The 20,267-nt window shown below is 41.5% G+C and overlaps 1 protein-coding gene across 1 annotated transcript in view; it reads left to right on the top strand.

Moving 5' to 3' along the window:
* LOC100707492 (NACHT, LRR and PYD domains-containing protein 3) overlaps positions 1-18,126 on the top strand; it is a 28,003-nt gene extending 9,877 nt beyond the window's left edge. Inside the window, exons 2-12 of the mRNA XM_025905244.1 lie at positions 6,622-6,664; positions 6,749-6,850; positions 9,320-9,442; positions 10,098-10,176; positions 10,338-10,545; positions 10,637-12,434; positions 12,996-13,169; positions 13,416-13,589; positions 13,865-14,020; positions 16,640-16,686; positions 16,862-18,126. Coding sequence (XP_025761029.1) covers positions 6,622-6,664; positions 6,749-6,850; positions 9,320-9,442; positions 10,098-10,176; positions 10,338-10,545; positions 10,637-12,434; positions 12,996-13,169; positions 13,416-13,589; positions 13,865-14,020; positions 16,640-16,686; positions 16,862-17,430 — 3,473 coding nt within the window. The 3' untranslated portion in view covers positions 17,431-18,126. The remainder of the gene's footprint in view (positions 1-6,621; positions 6,665-6,748; positions 6,851-9,319; positions 9,443-10,097; positions 10,177-10,337; positions 10,546-10,636; positions 12,435-12,995; positions 13,170-13,415; positions 13,590-13,864; positions 14,021-16,639; positions 16,687-16,861) is intronic.
* The last annotated feature ends 2,141 nt before the right edge of the window (positions 18,127-20,267 follow it).

Here is a 20,267-nt window from a genome sequence, read left to right as displayed (position 1 = left end):
TGTGATAAAATGTGGGAAAGTTCAAGGGGGCTGAATACTTTTGCAAGCCACTGTAAACTTAAGCTGCTGGACAAATGAGCCACGTATATATTAAACACTGAACCAGAATGTATGGAGTTATTTTTTTTTTAAATTGGAGGAATGAAACTGTTATGAACATTTAGTAAAACATTCAATTCAATTCAATTTTATTTATATAGCACCAAATCACAACAACAGTCGCCTCAAGGCGCTTTATATTGTACAGTAGATCGTACAAAATAGATACAGAGAAAAACACAACAATCATATGACCCCCTATGAGCAAGCATTTTGAAGACAGTGGGAAGGAAAAACTCCCTTTTAACAGGAAGAAACCTCCAGCAGAACCAGGCTCAGGGAGGGGCGGGGCCATCTGCTGCGACCGGTTGGTGTGAGAGAAGGAAGACAGGATAAAGACATGCTGTGGAAGAGAGACAGAGATTAATAACAGGCATGATTCAGTGCAGAGGTCTATTAACACAAAGTGAGTCAACGTGAAGCACAGAGAATGAATCCGACAGCTGGTGGGTGTCAGCCATCTTTGTTCTTCACCTCAGGTAAGCAACCTGTCCATTGTTGTTGTCTGCGCCACGGAGTATCTCAGTCAGCCATTATGGGTTGGGTTTAAAAGCATCTAAGATTACATGTGCAAACTTGTTACCGATGTTGAGAAGCAATCTGCTATCGTAAACTATAAAACCAGAAGATTTTGGAACATAGAACAAAGCAATAAATAAGTTAACAACTACAAAGGTGCATAGTCTGTGCGGAGCAGTCGTGAAGGTGTCTGGACATGGCCGCGCCATCTTGCTAATCCAAGGCTCCCGCAAACGTGTCCTCCTTCTTCCTGGATCTGAAGGACAGGTGGGCCCACCCTATCCCAAGATTCATCGCAGCGTGGTGGTGGAACATATACTTGGGTCTCCAAAAGTTGATTCTGTTCATCTGGACGTAGCGTTTTGTGGGAGAAACGTTTCGTCATTCATCCAAGTGACTTCTTCAGTCTCAGCTGACTGCAGGTTTCCCCAAACCTTATAAACAGTACATTTGCATAATGACTGAAACCAGCCCACTGAAGGAACAATGGGCTGTGAGGTCAGTTCCTTAATCATAATTATGCAAATTCTCATGACCATTGATCAACAATCACTGACCAAAACCCACTGATCAAAGAACACTGATCAATGGCCATGAGTACCATTCACAGAGAGTTGGGGAATGGCTGCAATCACAGCGTTGTAAGATGGTGACAGATGTACCCTTAGGCCCCCTCCTCGATTCAGAGATGGTCTTTCCCTTTTCACGTAAATGGCCTCCTTGACTCCGCGCTCAAACCAGCGTTCCTCCCTGTCCAGGATGTGTACATCCTCATCATTGAAAGAGTGTCCACTGGCCTGTAGGTGTAAATAGACTGCAGAGTCCTGGCCTGATGAGGTAGCTCTTCTATGTTGTGCCATCCGCTTCGCTAGAGGTTGTTTGGTTTCCCCGATGTATAAATCCTGGCAATCCTCCTGGCACTTAACAGCGTACACTATGTTACTCTGTTTGTGTCGGGGGACCCGATCCTTGGGGTGGACCAGTTTTTGGCGCAGCGTGTTTTGGGGTTTAAAAGGCACAGAGACCCAATGTTTAGAAAAAATGCATCTCAACTGTTCCGATACTCCTGACACATATACTTGGGTCCAGAGATGGAGCAGCGCTCTCTCTCTGAGACTTTGCGGCTGTTTTATGATTGAGTCTGGCTTCAGTTCAGTCTAATTTGGCGGTTCTGACATCAGAGATTGTAGGAGAGGAACAGCCACACCCACAGCTGAGTTTCCCACCCGAAACAGAACGTTAACGTCTCCTCTCTGGGCTGTGTTGTTACGAGGTTTGTTCTGGGCTTTTAAGTGGAGGGCTGGAGCTTGTGAGTAATGGAAGCTGAGAGCTGTGTTTGCACATGCTCAGTGTTACAGGATGTTGGCTGGCTGTGAAAGCTGAATGCTCTCTGGTTAGAAGTGATATCACACATTAGGATAACTGTGCTCGCTCTCTGTCAGAGTACCAGGTCCTCGCTTTGACCACATGACTCTCAGTACACAGCATGATGTGTGCGCTGTAAACAGGAAGCAGAGGAGTAGGTCTGAGGCTGAGACTGAGGTGCAGATGTTTCCACATGTTTCTAGTCTGTCCTGTGTTTGATGATTATTTCAGGTATAGATGATGGAATATGACCAGCCTGATGTGAGCCTGCTTCTCTGCCAGTGCCACGCCTCTCTGTGCTTTTCTCTGCTCCTCTGCTTCCCCCTGCTGGCTCTTATCATTACTGACTGAGTCCTTACTGCCACTTTATTAGGTACAGCTTGCTAACACAGGCTCAGACCTGCTTTGCCTTCAGAGCTGCCTTAAATCTTCATTGCTCAGATTCAGCGAGGTGCGGGAAACATCCCTCAGAGTCATGTGATCAGTGACGTCTTCTTCAGCACTGACAGATAGAAAAGTGCATCCACATAAACAGGATATATAATAATAATAATCAAAGAATGATTTTCAGCTTTTCAGACCTTTGTCTGGGTGCTAATCCAGCTGTGTGTGTTTGTGATGACAGTAAATAAATGTCAGACTTACAGCTCCTGTTTTACCTCATTAAAGTGATAAGATGACTTCAGCGCTTTGACATGGATGGTAGTGAAAGCAGGAAATGACAAATGTAGCACAGCAGCAGCGTTTAACACGTCTGAGCTGGAAACAGAAACTCTGGTATGAACATTATTCATAGATCAGCTTCCAGCTTCTTTTGCTCGGCTATAGTTTGGATGGATTTTCAAGCATATATGCTCATATGATTTTAGATCCCTGACGTTCACTACTTGCCCTGTGGGTGGCCTCGTTGTGTTTACACTGGCAGCTAAAACAGCTGTGAAATTTAATTAGCACACGAAGGTGTGGCCCTCTTGTTTGGAAGGATATGAAGTTTATTTTTTGTTTTTTTGTTTTTTGAGCGTGAGTCCTGTCCACACTCCATACCAGTGGTGACGGTAATGCACCATGCAGTTGCTTGCCAACCCCCAATAATACTTACAAGAAGAAGAAGAAGAAGAAGAAGGTGTGGCCCTCTCACACTCTTCAGGTGTAGTCCTGCCTATTTTCAGTAAGCACCTCACCTGTGTGTCTGTGTTTAGTGTCCAGGTGTGGAGTGGAGCTTGTTGTTTGCATCTCTGTGTGAAGAAACTGTAAGTTTGCTTTGTTTCCTTCTTTAGCAGTTTGACTGCTAGTTTTCGCTCTGTGATGTTTGGACCAAATGTTAAGCTCTTATATCAGGACAAACTTTGATCACTTTTGTGTTTGAAGACAATTCCACATGATTATAGATTATTGACTGATTGAATTCACACATGCTATCAGTCAGTAGGTCTGCACTAAAACAATTGTTACTGTGATAAACAGTTTAAATAGATCTGTGTGAAACTTTAGACCAATCAGACACTGGTCATTAATCTGATTGAACATTGTGTCCAGTTAAAGGGAAGATCAATCTGATAAAATCAGTTTTTTGTTAAAAATTTGAAATTCAGATTTTTACTTAAGTCTCATGAAAAACAAACAAATAAATAAATTAAAAACAAAACAAAACACAAAGTAAAGCAGTTCAGGTTTACTCTGCAGGAGTAAACCTGAACTGGGCTTTGACTCGAGTCATGCATAACATACAGAAAAATATTTAGATGTGGCAGACATTTCCATGTCTTTGTGTTGTGCTGTTGTCATGTTCACGTTTTAATCGTTGGATTTGAGGTTTTTTTTATTATTCTTGTTTTTATTTTTCAGTTTAAAGCTTTTAATCATCAATAGTAGGTCAGAATGTGGCCTCTTGAGTTTCACTGTGTATTACCCTCCTCTGGGTTCCAAGTCTTTGAATTAAAAAAAAAAAAAGCTTCAAACTTTTTTTCCCCTTAACCTGATTTCTGGATCAAATAATACAGATTATCTGATATCAGAGTCCTTATAGAGCACGCACTCGGATAACTCAGTGCGATTTCAGTCTTTTGGAAATGTTCAGGTGTAAAGATCTGAAATACTTGAACTACTTTAACAGGATCAGAGGCTCATGTCCAAAAGATCAGGTCTGAGACCTCCTTATCAGCAGAGATGAAGACCTACAGAGCAGGAGGCAGCCTAATCCAGACAGGAAAAACAGAAGGAACTCACTAAAATATAATTTTAATAGTATACAGTAAATATGCAGACACACACGAAGCGTGACAAGCTCAAACATGAGGAAGTGTTGGTTTAAAAATTCCTCTGCTGACAGATAATGATTCTGGCGTCACAGAGACTGATGGAACTGAAAGCAGAACAGCAGGTGTATTTTTTATTATGTATTATTTCCTTTACATAAAATTAATCTGCTGTATGATCTGAATTAAAGTGTAAAACAAAGAAATTCCTGTTGTGTTTTGATGTTATATATATCTATTAGCTAACATCTTGTTATTGTTTCTGCTTCACAAAGATCAGGTGAACCGCAAACTGAAACTTTGATACATTCAGTTACTAGTTTTTCCAGTTTAAACTTTCACGGAAGATTGTTTCTTTTGTATTATGCTAGCTAAAAGCACGCAACATCATTCATAGCATTTTTGTTTATCACGAACATGATGTAAGACAAAGCAGAGAGATGACTTAAATGGGTGACTCAAGACCCACTTCCTCTATTCTCTGTCATCATATTATAAATATTATTGGGATCACTATAATACTTTATACCTTATACCTTACCTGGTCTGTGTGCCAGCTTTCTACTAGTTAACTGGCCATGGGAGACCGCCGTGCCTCCCTAAGCCTGTTTATGCTGGAGGGTTTTCTTCCCAGTTGCCAAAGCGCTTGGTGGAGGAGGTGGTATGTTCACGCCGTAGATTCTGTTTGTAGAACCAAAGTAAAAGCAGCCATCAGAAGACAGTTGGGTTAGAGAGAAAGAGGAGAATTCAAATGGCTTTCAGAAAGATGATGAACTGAAAGAAATTAAGTAAATGATAGACATTATTATTTTGAACTTTGAATTGCATAAAGTTATTCCAGTCATTAAATTCACCATAAATATATGCTAAATATAATCCTGAGTTACAAAAAAATCTAACAATAACAGAAGTTAATAAGATTGTATTTACAATATAAAAGAAAAGCTATATTGCTCAACTAGAACTGACAGCCAGGGAGAATGAAAGGCTGTGAAAGTTGAGTTAAGTACAGTGGCATCAGACCATCTGCACAGACAGCATGATAACACAGAGCTAGCCAAGAACACAGAGTGATGTTAAAGCTGAGTCTCTGCAGACCCCAGCACAGCAGCCAGAGCCTGAATTACAACTGATGAGCAGTCACACTGCAGCCCTTGTTTTTACTTGTTCTTACTTGTTCATGCTTTTACAGTATAAACACGAATATACTGATTATACGATTGCTTAAAAATTTTCGTCTTTGCTTTGTGTTGATAGCTTTTGCCTTCATACCCTAAGAAAAAGATGGTATGTGTTCTGAGTAGGTTATGAATTTGTGTTGTTGTGTGGAACTGTAGTTTATAGGCTTATATTTTTAAAATGGTAGCTATTAGACAGTTTCATGTCATTTTATGGAGACATGAGAAAATAATTTAACACACAAACACACACACAGTTGCAGATGCATTTGTATGAAGAAATAGCTGATAGTGGAGCTGTTCATCCATTCTTTATAATAACAGTGCAGGCAGTTGTATAGATGTAGCATGGACTTGATTAAAAAATGTTGGCTTCTCATTAAAAACACTGCATCACAAATGTTGAATCTGCTTCAATAGAAGGTAATTATGACAATGATTACAAAATGATTACAAAATAATTATTACAAAATAAGTACTGACTTCTGTTAATAAACAGACATGATTTAAGTAAAAGCACAGATGTTTCTGCGTCAACAGTGTTTGATCCTAGCTGTCCGTCTGACATACTTATGTCTAAATGTGTCCCTATTGGTGACAATCAATTACATCTTTAACTCTGCAACCTCCAGTTTTATGGGGAGAAGGAAAGCCGTACTGAACAAAGAGCTATAAGGAGCGTCTTATTATCAGTAAATTATTGTGTGTTCAGTTCTCTGCAAACTCAGCAGGAATAATTAGTTTGAAACTTTTAACTCTGCTGATCTTCTTTGAATCATGGATCGGCTGAAATGTTTGAAAATGTTTGTAATAAGTGTTGAACTCAATGACTCATTGGTTGAACTGGCTGTGTATTACTGGACTGAAGCCTCCAGTCACAGTGAATCAGTTTGTGTCAGTGAATGCATCGTGTGTGCGTCATGTCTCCATCTAGTGGACTGATAGTAGAAGTAGAGCAGCTGATTGCAGCTTCCTCTGCCTCACGCTGCTGTCTGACTGCAGTCAGCTGACACTGAGATGAAGCAGGAAAGAAGCAGCTGATATTTGGACAGCACACATGATGGAAAGGAGGATTTCAGTTGATGTGCACATGAATGATTTGTGTTTCCTCTGCAGGTGAAGGTAGAAAGTGTGTGTGAGCTGATGTGAATTGAGCAGCATGGATCAGTGTGAGGACAGAGAGGAGGGAGTCCCTCCCTCTAAAACCACTCTGTGTGGGGAACATGAGAGCCAGACCAAAGCTCAGAGGTGAGATGACCATCTCTAACTGTCCATGACTCTTCTCCATGTCACAGCTCAGCACTCACATCACTGCTCCATCATTATTCACAGGAACCCACCTGGACCTCCACCCAGGAGGTTGTCTTTAAAGAGTGACGCTTCTAAAGAATATCGGAATAATTTTAAAGCCCAGCAGACATCTAATCAAAAGAGGTGAGCTGTTAGTAATATAAACTCTTTGAGAGCTTATTTAATATTATTTAATCTTTATTATTATGTTAATGTTTAAATTATTTAACTATATAATTTAATTATTTAATGTTGTTGGATATAAAGTGCAGTTCAAACACATCATTCCCTGGGATTTTTTTTGTCATGTGTAAGGAAACATGAAGTTCACCTTAAACAGTTTTCCTGTGTAAATATAATTGGGCAAGATACAAATCCACATTCAATTGGATTATAAATGTATGTAAATAACAGATAGAAAGCACAGACATAGAGAGAGCATAGACAAAAGTGCATGTGTTAATGAGGCAAGGTGGGTAAAGTGTCGAATGCACAGAGTAGAAAAGTGCTTTTTAATGAACCAGTCCATTTACCATGTAAAGTGGCACTGATAATAATTTCAGTAATATTGCTGACAGTTCGATGGTAGGAACTGTTATTACATACAATTTAGTAAAGCAAGTCACCTAATTAAACAACCAAAGGCCCCATCCATATTACTACAGTACCTATTGGACATCTACCAATTGGCTCAGACCTGGCTTATCGAAGAACAAGAAGTGGCTACAGCTGTTCAAAATCCCACAAGGCTGGCCGACGTGATAGACGATGGGCAGGGCTGTGAGCACTGTTTTTTTGTTTGTTTGTTTTTTAAACACAATATGGATAAGATCTTGGAGAAGCTCATGGCTCTGCTAATTGGATAACATCTTGAAGAAGAACAACAGGAATTGAGAGACCTGGTGACCAGTGACGGACATTAGACCAGCTGCAAAACTGGAAGCAGTTTGTTCGCACTAACCAAAGCAGCTACCATCTTCATCTCATGCGCCCCCCCTGGCGCCAGCTGGATGCTCAAGGCAAAAGCTTATGGGAATAACAATATTCTCCCTTAGATAATAAGACTGTTTGTTATGACTTTCTCCCTCCTCATTCAAGGCCATCCGCGTTGACCGAAGAATGTTGACTTTTGCTTAACCGGGTGAAGGGACACTTTCTCTCAGCTGAACATGGAACACAGTCTGGGGGGAGTTCTTTTTTTCTCCTCGTCTTTCCTCACATTGTGCATTTTCCATTGTTGTTCGGTTCCGGGTCGCTGCTCGTGCGGCTGACCGGCCAACTACCTAGCCTGACCTGTCTCCCCAATGTGATGTTTGTGTATTGTATGTATGGTCGGCAAGGTCAGTCTCTTAATTGCCCCTCGGGGATAAATAAAGTCTTCTAAATCTGAATCAGGTGCTACACAAGTTAGAGCACTGCTGCGATCTTCATTAAATAGATAAATCCAAATTTAAAAAGAACCATGTCACTATTTTAAAATATTGGCTGAAAGTCTTTCTCATGTTGTAATCATCATTCTCAAAAGTAAATTTTTAATTTTAGTCTGAGTCTCGTAGGATGTGTTAGGATAAACTAATAACAGGTCTGAGCTGTTCCTCACAGTTGGATTCAAGTAACTGGTGCAGAGGGGAGGAACTAGAACTAAAATATGTGCTTATGCTACTTTGGGTGCCAGGAGATGAATACATGTCAAGCACTGAAGAGCAGAAACTGTAAAAAAAACTGGTGAAATTAAGAGTAAAACCAAAATGTTTGATACCAAACACCAGAAGTTAAAAGTGTTAAGTAAACATTGAGCAGTGATTAATTCTTCCTAAATCCCATCTGAAGTTTTCCTGACAGCAAGTTGTGAGAGCTTATATATAGTGCTAGTGCAGCGCCATTTGTACAGTGTAGATGACTCCTTAGAGTAATTTGTCCAGTTCTCAGAGAGCTCATTGTGAAACCTGGCCCCACCCTGTCATGTGATTTCCTGAGGTCAGATGGCCCAGGATGTGAGTGGGCGTTAAGGCGTCTGGGGAGGGAACTCAAAACTGGATTATAGATGGCAGACAGTTGGTGTCGTAAACCACCGCCTCTGTTCAAAGATGGTCGCTCACAGTGGATGTAAATGGCTTCTTTCACTCCTCTTTCAAACCATCTGTCCTCTCTGTCCAAAATGTGAACATTGGCATCCTCGAAAGAGTGACCTTTGTCTTGTCACGTGGAGCTGGCTCTTCTATGTTGTGCCATGCGCTTGTGAAGTGGCTGTTTGGCTGTTTCACAATGAGCTCACCCGAAACCCTGGCTGATTGGGACCCACACCCACTTTCACACCTTGGCTCATGTGATTAGGTAGAGGATCATCAGGGGGTCCTTTGTCCCTCTTTGGGGGGAAACTCCCACTGGGTTTAAATCTGGGACTCCCCACCATTGACCCTTAGAACTGAAGAAGCTTCTCGGATGAGAGGTGAGGCGTCTTCAAGCAACTCAAAGAAGTCCAGACGCTTTTCTTTTCGAGCTCCTTAGACTATGATGACCTGGATGACTGAGAACCTTCACAGACACAAAGGTATCAAGTCTTCTTCAACTTATGTGACTCCAAATTAAAAACACATTTTTCTTCCCTAACAGGATCTATGGTAGACCTGCTGGACCTGAACCTGTATCTGAACCCAGCTGTGTGTCCTTAAAGAGTGACTGGTCTAATCCACATAAAACTAATTTTAAAGTCCAGTCTCTGTCTGCTGCAGAGAGGTGAGCTGTTAGTAACATGAACTCTTTGATTTAACTGCTTGATATTGTTGGACATAAACTCCAATGCAAACACATTTCCTCAATCCTATTTACACCAATTATTGCAAGATAAAAAAAATTGTATAGTATAATGCAGGAAGAATAACAATGAACAAGATGCCACATAAAAGCAAAGAACAGGGGAACCAATGCACTAGCACGAAAGGTCATGACAATGAGCACTGAAGAATTACACATGAAAGTAATGAACTCAAAGCTCAAAATGAACTCAAAATAGGAAATTACCAACTCAACAGGAACTAAAAAAGAAAAAGAAATTAAATAACACAACAAACGTCATGTTGAAGTACTGTAATGATATTAAAATGTAGCAGAAATCAGAACTCAAGCATGAACAGAAAACCCAACACAATAACAAATAAGGACTTGGGTTTTATTTAAAAAAAAAAAAAAAGCCTGCAAAATGTTTCCCATTGCTCTCTAACTTTAAGTCAGTAGTCACTTGGCTCACAAGGTGGAAGAACAGCTAACTATGGTGTCAAATTTTAATAATGTTTTGGGGATAAAATGTGCACTAGAAAGTTCTGTCGGCCACTTTGTTTGTCTATCTGGGGACATAGTTGATGTGAAATAATTTTTCATGACTTTTCCACAGAGTGGAACTGGAGAGATCAGAGGTTCCCAGTGGTCAGTCTGCCCAGCAGCATCAAACACAGCTGGACTCCATATTTATGGTCTGTACATGTACAACAACTACTTTTACATCTATTCTGTTCACAGTCATCTCCATGCTGCTCTTTGTAGACCAGTGGATTGTCAGTGTGTCCAACATGGATCTGATGTTTGGCTCCATGATTTCAGTCTGATTGGCTCATTCATAAATATTCTGTTCCAGCTGCTGGAGGACAACATCATCACTTTTGTGAAGAACGAGCTGAAAAAGATCAAGAAGGTTCTTAGTCCAGAATTCCCAGAATGCTTAGAGAGTCAGAGCGAGGATGATGAGCAGAGGAGCAGCAGCAGCAGAGAGGGATTTGTGAAGATCACAGTGGACTTCTTAAGGAGAATGAAGCAGGAGGAGCTGGCTGACCGTCTGCAGAGCAGTAAGAACATTTTTTCATCTTTAAGGACATGGATAACATTGGTTTAAACAAAGTAAAAAATGAACTGATATTTTTTTTGCTGATTTTTCAGAACATCTGGCTGAAGTTTGTCAACTTAACCATAAATCTGCTCTGAAGAAGAAGTTCCAGTGTGTGTTTGAGGGGATTGCTAAAGCAGGAAACCCAACCCTTCTGAATGAGATCTACACAGAGCTCTACATCACAGAGGGAGGGACTGAAGAGGTCAATGATGAACATGAGGTCAGACAGATTGAAACAGCATCCAGGAAACCAAACAGACCAGAAACAACCATCAGACAAGAAGACATCTTTAAAGCCTCACCTGGAAGAGATGAACCAATCAGAACAGTGCTGACAAAAGGATGGGCTGGCATTGGGAAAACAGTCTTAATACAGAAGTTCAGCCTTGACTGGGCTGAAGCCAAAGCCAACCAGGACATCCAGTTCATATTTCCATTCACTTTCAGAGAGCTGAATGTGCTGAAAGAGGAAAAGTTCAGCTTGGTGGAACTTGTTCATCACTTTTTTACTGAAACCAAAGAAGCAGAAATCTGCAGCTTTGAAGACTTCCAGGTTGTGTTTATCTTTGATGGTCTGGATGAGTGTCGACTTCCTCTGGACTTCCACAAAACTGCAATCCTAACTGACCCTAGAAAGTCCACCTCAGTGGATGTGCTGCTGATAAACCTCATCAGTGGGAACCTGCTTCCCTCTGCTCGCCTCTGGCTAACCACACGACCTGCAGCAGCCAATCAGATCCCTCCACAGTGGCTTGGCAGGGTGACAGAGGTCAGAGGATTCACTGACCCACAGAAAGAGCAGTACTTCAAGAAGAAATTCAGAGATGAGGAGCAGGCCAGCAGGATCATCTCCCACATCAAGACATCACGAAGCCTCCACATCATGTGCCACATCCCAGTCTTCTGCTGGATCACTGCTACAGTTCTGGAGGATGTGCTGGAAACCAGAGAGGGAGGACAGCTGCCCAAGACCCTGACTGAGATGTACATCCACTTCCTGGTGGTTCAGGCCAAAGTGAAGAAGGTCAAGTATGATGGAGGAGCTGAGACAGATCCACACTGGAGTCCAGAGAGCAGGAAGATGATGGAGTCTCTGGGAAAACTGGCTTTTGATCAGCTGCAGAAAGGAAACCTGATCTTCTATGAATCAGACCTGACAGAGTGTGGCATCGATATCAGAGCAGCCTCAGTGTACTCAGGAGTGTTCACACAGATCTTTAAAGAGGAGAGAGGACTGTACCAGGACAAGGTGTTCTGCTTCATCCATCTGAGTGTTCAGGAGTTTCTGGCTGCTCTTCATGTCCATCTGACCTTCATCAACTCTGGACTAAATCCTCTGGTAGAACAACATACAACATCCCAGAATTCTGAAACAAAAGAATCTGCAGAGACTCTCTTCTACCAGAGTGCTGTGGACAAGGCCTTACAGAGTTCAAATGGACACCTGGACTTGTTCCTGCGCTTCCTTCTGGGTCTTTCACTGCAGACCAATCAGAAGCTCTTACGAGGCCTATTGACACAGACAGGATGTATTTCAGAAACCAATAAGGAAACGGTCCAGTACATCAAGAAGAAGCTTAATGAGAATATGTCTGCAGAGAAAAGCATCAATCTGTTCCACTGTCTGAATGAACTGAAGGATCACTCTTTAGTGGAGGAGATCCAACAGTCTCTGAGATCAGGAAGTCTCTCCACAGATAAACCATCTCCTGCTCAGTGGTCAGCTCTGGTCTTCATCTTACTGTCATCAGACGAAGAACTGGAAGCATTTGACCTGAATAAATACTCTGCTTCAGAGGAGGCTTTTCTGAGGCTGCTTCCAGTGGTACAAGCCTCTAACACAGCTCTGTAAGATGTATTTCACCACAGCAGACACAGTAGTTGCAGTTTAATAGCCTTTTACTGCAACGTGTGTGTGTGTGTCTGTGTGTCTGTGTGTTGTGTCTGGTGGCAGTTTAGCAATCGGAATTGTTGCCCAAAGTCCCCTTAAGATGCCCAACAGATTTACTTTCTCAAGTGAACCATCAAGGCATTTGCTATAATACCCCCCCCCCCCAAATTGGTAGGATGGTGCATAAAAATAAAATGAGAAATGCAGTGCTCACCCCTAGTACAAGGGGCAGTGGGGTTGAAAAGCTTAAGTGCTTTGCACTTTGTGTAATGCTGAGTTGAATAGCATGGCACAGCAAATGTGTACAATGGAAAATTGTGTTTTGTTGGTTTTCAGATTCTAATCTGGTATGGCTGAGGCTCCTCCTCATTGTACGCATCAATAGGAAGTTGATTAAGAATGATTTAGTTGAAGCTGTGCCAATCAACCCCACCTGAAGCTATCACTATAAATAAATCCTCTGATATCTCTCAGAAAAATGAATAATTTTGTCTTCTTTCCTATTATTGTCTTGTCAGACTGAGTGGCTGTAGCCTCTCAGAGAGAAGCTGTGAAACTCTGTCCTCAGTTGTGAGCTCTCATTCCTCTAATCTGAGACAGCTGGACCTGAGCAACAATGACCTACAGGATTCAGGAGTGAAGCTTCTGTGTGTTGGAGTCGCAAGTCAACACTGCAAACTAGAAACGCTAAGGTCAGATCAAGTGATATTTAATATTTTTGTCAATGATTGTTAGAAAAAAAACCCCCCAAGACTAAATTTATCCATGTGCTTTTGTGTCTTTGTGATCTTAGTAAAAATTTGAAGTTTCTAACTAATACTCAAATCAGAATTCATTAACGAACAGAAAAAAACTATTGCCAAATCTAGTGACTCCTTGTTGCACAATGAATACACATTAATGACTGTGTTATTTGTCTTTGCGTTCATAATTTTCAGACTTACTGACTGTAACCTGACAGAGACAAGCTGTGAAGATCTGTCCTCAGCTGTGAGCTCCCAGTCCTCTTGTCTGAGAGAGCTGGACCTGAGTAATAATGACCTACAGGATTCAGGAGTGAAACTTCTGTGTGTTGGAGTAGCAAATGAACACTGCAAACTCGAAATTCTAAGGTCAGATCAGGTGATATTTATATTTTTGTCAATGATTGTTAGAAAAAAATATCACTAAAAGGCTAAACTTTATCCATGTGCTTTTTTATCTTTGTGTTATTTAGTCAAAAAAAAAAAATCTAACATGGCTAACGTGGCTAAATGATTAAGACAGAATTCATGAATCAAAAGGAAAAAAAAATAATATTGCCAAATCTAGCAACTCCTCATTGCACCATAAATGTACTTTAACACCAGTGGGGTTTTTTTAAAATTTGTGTTTAAACCTTTTTTAGACTAAGTGGCTGTAACCTGTCAGACCCAAGCTGTGAAGCTCTGTACTTAGTTATCCACGCCCAATCATCTAGTCTCAGAGAGCTTGATCTGAGTAACAACAACCTGCAGGATTCAGCATTGAAGATACTGAAGACTCCAAACTCGACAATTATCAGGTCAGATCAAGATTATTTTTCTTTTAAAAATGACCAACAACAATGACCAACAGTTAAAGATAATGAGGAGAAACTGTAAAGATCAATCTTGCTAAATGTCAGCTATTGTGACATGGAGCTGTTTCTATGAGCAGAGTAAATACTTTCCATGCATTAATTGTGTCTATTTTTATTTTATTTTGTTATTCAATAACATCGTTAAATTTGATTATTTGACATAATCATAGTAATTTATTTCTTTACTATTTTGCCTTATTTCCATGCATAAGATCGACACTAAAAAAATCTACTAGTTATGTATGGATAAATTTGCAGACAACTGCAAATTTAAAATTTAATTTGTCACACACACAAACATACACAGTACGACATGTGGTGAAATGATTATTGCTGTGCAAAGCACAACCATTAAACAACAGTAAGGGTGATCGTGGCTCAAGAGTTGGGAGGTCGCCTTGTAATCGGTCGTTGTGTCCTTGGGCAAGACACTTCACCCGTTGCCTACTGGTGGTGGTCAGAGGGCCCGGTGGCGCCAGTGTCCGGCAGCCTCGCCTCTGTCAGTGCGTCCCAGGGTGGATGTGGCTACAATGTAGCTTGCCATCACCAGTGTGTGAATGTGTGTGTGGATGGGTGGATGACTGGGTGTGTAAAGCGCTTTGGGGTCCTTAGGGACTAGTAAAGCGCTATATAAATACAGGCCGTTTACCGTAAAGAATCTACAGATTTGCAGGTTTACAAATTATGACAAAATTTAGAAATTTACATTAAAAAAATTATGTGCAAATAACAATTTAAGACAGAAATTATAAGAAATGTGCAAATAAACGTGTGCGTGCAGTGACGTGTTGTATGCGACTCCAGTCCTACACTTGGTTCAGGGCCTGAATATCCTGGGGGAAGAAGCTCCTCCTCATTCTCTCTGGTTTGGCCTGAAGGGAGCGGAAGCGCTTCCCAGACCTCAACAGTGAGAAGAGACCACTGTTGGGATGGAAGAGGTCCATGATAACCTTCCTGACTTTGTTCTTGCACCGCTTGGTGTAGATGGACAGCAGGTCAGGAATCTCTGATCAAATGATGCGTTTGGCTGAGCACACCAGTCTTTGCAGATCTTGTCTGTCCTGCTTGGTGCTGTTCTATGGTTAGGTCTGGATCAGGTAACCCTTAATCCTCCCTTAGTAATTCTGCAATAGGTGTAGGCTGCTGGGGGATTCCCATGATGCACTGAGTATTTCTTCTTTAGTCACCTTTCTCACTCATTATGTGTTAACAGACCGAGTTTTGGACCCAGATTAATCCGCAAGACTCCTGACAACGGTAGCTGTAATGCTTTGGCAATCCATCAAGCAGTGCGCCTTCATAGCTTACTAAAGTCGTACTAAAACATTTTTTGACAGATTTCTGCGCGTCGTGTACTACATAAAATCAGTTCGAGGTCAGTGAGCACAACCAGAGTTCATGCATAAGGCATGCTGTCGATTTTTGAGATCATTAAAGGATTTTAAGTGCGCCTTATAGTGCAAAAAATACGGTAGATAAAATTGAATCAAAGTTGTATTGAACTAACAGAAAATATATGCTCTTAATTATTTTAAGGAGCTTGGAAAGAAAGTGACCGGCCTGTCATGGTCTGTGTACAGAAGGCAGGAAATGAAGACCCAAATGCAGAACAGCAAAAATATATCTCAAAACTCAGCTTTTATTGCTGGACAGCAAAAAGAACAGAAAACTAACTAGACTAGAAATGCGAAAATAAACTAAGCAGGAGGAGAGAACGCACAGCCAGGTATGAGTGTACAATGCAACACAGAGCAAGGATAACACAGGGCTTAAATACACACTGGAGTAATCAGGGAATGGGAGACAAGAGGAACACAGTTGGGAGAAATCAGACCTAATGAGAAAAGTGAAACAAAACTAGAAACAAAGACATGAGAAACGGACGTGCAAAGTAAAAACTGAAACACGACAGGCACAAACTTGACACTGAACTAAACCTACACTAAACACAAGGACATAGGAACCAAAACCTAAGAACAAGAAATTGCAAACCACGAAGAACTGGAGTGCAAGAAATACAAAACAGAACCCAAACCCTAATAATAATAATCATAATAATCATAATAATCATAATCATAATAATAATCCAAAAACCCAAAACACTGGTTCACCGATCCTGGACTGTGATATGTCCTTCCTAAGGTTTTTTGAAGTGATGTCAGGTTATATGACCTCAGCCCACACTAGGGTTTAGTAATGCCACAATTTAACATCGGTATTCCCATCACTGGTCCTGATCACCCCAAATTTGTGTTCCAGAGAATGGTGAGATTCAAGGAGTAAGTACTAATCTCAGTGTGTGGGCCTGTGATAAACTTTAATGTTTAGGTTACCATATTCTTTAGTGTAAATAATCGAGTAAAAAAAAGAAAGATACATACTTTTTTTTTCTTTTCTTTTACCCACGATACTTGGAATCAGTCATATTTCATTCAATACCCTGGGGTACTGACAGATCCAGGATCAGTCCAAATCATCAGCAGTTTGATGCATGTACAGATGCCATTTAATGTCTATGTGTGCATGCTGAAAGAGAACCCCCCCCCCCCTTTTTTTTTTCAGGGTGGAGCCTGCTGGAGTCCAATGGTTGAGACCAGGTCTGAGGAAGTGTAAGTGTGTTTTTAATGTGGTTCCTAAAAACACAGCAGCATACATTTAACTATCTTCAAACTGTCACATCACTCATTCAAATCTCTGATGTCAGGAGTCATCATCAAAGTGTCAATCAATGAACAGATGATGGATCAATAACTGCAGCTGAATTGTGTTTGTTCTCTCCATCAGATTCCTGTCAACTCACAATCAACACAAACACAGTACACACAAACCTCAAACTGTCTGACAACAACAGGAAGATGACATATGTAAGGGAGTTTCAATCATATCCTGATCATCCAGACAGATTTGATGTTTATCCTCAGCTGCTGTGTAGAAATAGTTTGATTGGTCGCTGTTACTGGGAGGTTGAATGGAGAGGAAGAGTTGAGATATCAGTGAGTTGCAGAAGAATCAGAAAGAAAGGACGCAGTTATGACTGTTTGTTTGGAAGGAATGATCATTCCTGGAGTCTGTTGTGCTCTGATGATCGTCCTCGTTCTGTCTGGCACAATAACAGACAAACATCCATCTCATCCTCCTCCTCTGTCTCTAACAGAGTAGCAGTGTATGTGGACTGTCCTGCAGGCACTCTGTCCTTCTACAGTGTCTCCTCTGACACTCTGATCCACCTCCACACCTTCAACACCACATTCACTGAAACTCTTTATCCTGGGTTTAGAGTCTGGTCTGGAGGTTCGATGTCTCTGTGTGCACTTGAGTGTAAAGAATGTCCTCCAGTTAGAGAAACACTCTGATTGTTGAACAGATAGTTCAGTCTGTACATGTCTGTCTCTGTCACTCACAAACACGTTGTCAGATTCATGGATTCAATCAGTTGATGTTTTAAACTGTTCTAAATGATTCCTTGTAAATGGCTTGCTCTTCAGTCCCTTAACCTCCTTGGACCTGGTGTCCACATATTTGGACATCACATTTTTCGTTGTCTTGGCCAAAATACAACATTTTGCTCCTCAAGGGCCTAATATCCACTCACGAGGACATTATACTGGCTCTATGTTATCAAAATGTAAAACTATCCTCATGTGGCTCTCTCGTTTTTCCTAGAAACAAAAATCAGGTAAAACAAAAACTGGTGATTCTTTGGGACCCAATGAATGTAAAAACAATCAGCCCAAATATCATAGTGAAATTAAAAATGTATGCCATGGAAGAATTTGGGTCTTAAGAGGTTAAAGATGGAAGGTACAATTATTCCCGGATCCACATTTTATTTTTATTTTTCTGCTAACTCGCTGTGAAAATTTGTGTGTCTCTGAAGCTCCGTTCACAACCTTTATATTTCCGTGTTCAACAAGCGTGTTCTGAGCACATTTAAATGAATGCAAATGTTTGATTTCTCTTTCTTAATGTAATTTTTCTATCTTGACTGAATAAGTGGACATCCAATTGTACTCAGTGTATAAAATATTAAAGAGACTGAGCATCTCTCACGTTTTTGTCATTCTATAAAAACAGCTGCTTTTAAAAACTGAGCCAATGAAAGAAACATGAACTTGAATATTGATCAGATACATACAGCTCTGATGTCACTCTGATGATCTCCATGTGGCTTCCTATCCTGACGGATAGGAAACAACATGTGACGATGGGGAAGAATGTCTTGGACTCCCATGACATCAGCACCGGCTTCCCTCAGGGCTTTGTTCTTTCTCCTCTGCTCTTCTCCCTGTACACCAACTGCTGGACCTCCAACCACCAGTCTGTCAAGCTAATTAAGTTTGCAGATGACACCACCGTTATCGGACTCATCTCGGACGGGGATGAGTCTGCCTACAGGATGGAGGTTGAACGTCTGGTGTCCTAGTGCAGACACAACAAAGTGGTGCTGAATGCCCGTCATAAAAAAGACCTAGCAGAGGATGTAATTCCTGAGGCTGCTGAAGAAATTCAACCTGCCAACACGGACAATGATGTAATTCTACACTGCAATCATCGAGTCCATTCTCACCTCCTCCATCACCGTGTGGTACGGTGGAGTTACCATCAGTGACAAACAGAGACTGCAGCATGTTGTGCGTTCTGCTGAGAAGGTGATTGGCTGCAGACTCCCATCTCTGCAGAACCTTTACACCTCCAGGACACTGCGGTATGCAGCTCGGATCACAGCTGACCCTTCTCACCCTGGACACAGTCTGTTTGACCTGCTCCCCTCAGGTAGGAGGCTCCGGTCCATTCAGACCAGAACCTCTCATCATTAGCAACAGTTTCTTCCCCTCTGCTGTGGGACTCATGAATAATAACCATAAGATTGTTCCCACCACTTGCTCTGATTCAAACACATGATCCTATTGTATTATGTTCTCTGCATCTGTTCCATTTTTGCACTGATCATCACCTGCATTCATGTATATATCAATCTGCTTAGCATTTTTTTATTTTTATTTTTATGTTTATTTCAGTTTTTGTGTTGTAGTATGTTAGTATTTTTGTCATATAGTATGTTAGTATGTTTGGCACAAAGTACCGCAACAATTTCCTAATGTTGTAAATCTGCTCAACATTTGGCAATAAACTCTTTTCTGATTCTGAACTCTTCATTGATGGTGATTTGTGGCCCTCTGCTGGTGAGAAGATGAACTGCATGATGTAGCTTAAGAACACTGATGACATGAAGTGTTTTTAAATCTGCTTTTTCTAATTGTTCAGGCTCCTGCTCCAGGAAACAGTTTCAACAGACTGAGTTTCAAAGTAAAATTAGTTGATCTGAGTTACAAAAAAACCCAATTTTATTTTGGAGGGAGCTGACATTTAATAACCATTATGTTGTAATGTGAGTGTGGACAGAGTATCTGAGCAATGATAGGAATACATTTACAGAGTTGTAAATCAGACTAAACAAACAGCCTGAGAGCCCCTGAACTCTGGGTCTTTATATTTACAGGGACAGCAGAAGATAGAGAGCGCACTTTGGAAATTGTTCTTTTTTTATTGATGTGTCTTTGATATATTGGGTGGGCCATTTATATGGATACACCGTGATAACATGGGAATGATTGGTGATAAAAGAATAAAGTTACGTTGAAACCCATCACACCATTGTTTTTCTTGTGACATTACCAATAACCTCTCCATGAATCGCTACCTTATCGTGGTGGAGGGGTTTGTGTGTCACAGGGATCCCAGGGGCTATGTTGTCTGGGGGCTTTTGCCCCCTGGTAGGGTCTCCCATGGCAAATTGGTCCTGGGTGAGGGACCAGACAAAGAGCGATTCAGAAGACCCGTATGAAAAGAACATCGAGGGAACAGTTTACCCTGCCCGGGATAGGGTTACCGGGGCCCCGCCCTGGAGCCAGGCCCGGGGAGGGTGCCCGAGGGCGAGCGTCTGGTGGCCGGGCCTTAGTCCATGGGGCCCGGCCGGGCACAGCCCGAAGAGGAGACATGGGCCCATCCTCCCGCAGGCCCACCACCTGCAGGAGGCGCCATAGGGGTCGGGTGCATTGTGTGTCGGGCGGCGGCCAGGAGCGGAGGCCCTGGCGGACCGATCCCCGGCTGCCAAGACTGGCAATAGGGACATGGAATGTCACCTCTCTGGTGGGGAAGGAGCCTGAGTTAGTGCGTGAGGTTGAGAAGT

Source organism: Oreochromis niloticus, linkage group LG3 (assembly GCF_001858045.2).
Source record: "Oreochromis niloticus isolate F11D_XX linkage group LG3, O_niloticus_UMD_NMBU, whole genome shotgun sequence".
Classification (NCBI taxonomy): domain Eukaryota; kingdom Metazoa; phylum Chordata; class Actinopteri; order Cichliformes; family Cichlidae; genus Oreochromis; species Oreochromis niloticus.
The sequence above is the reverse complement of the archived record's forward strand: the minus strand, read 5'-3'. Positions and strand labels throughout refer to the sequence as shown.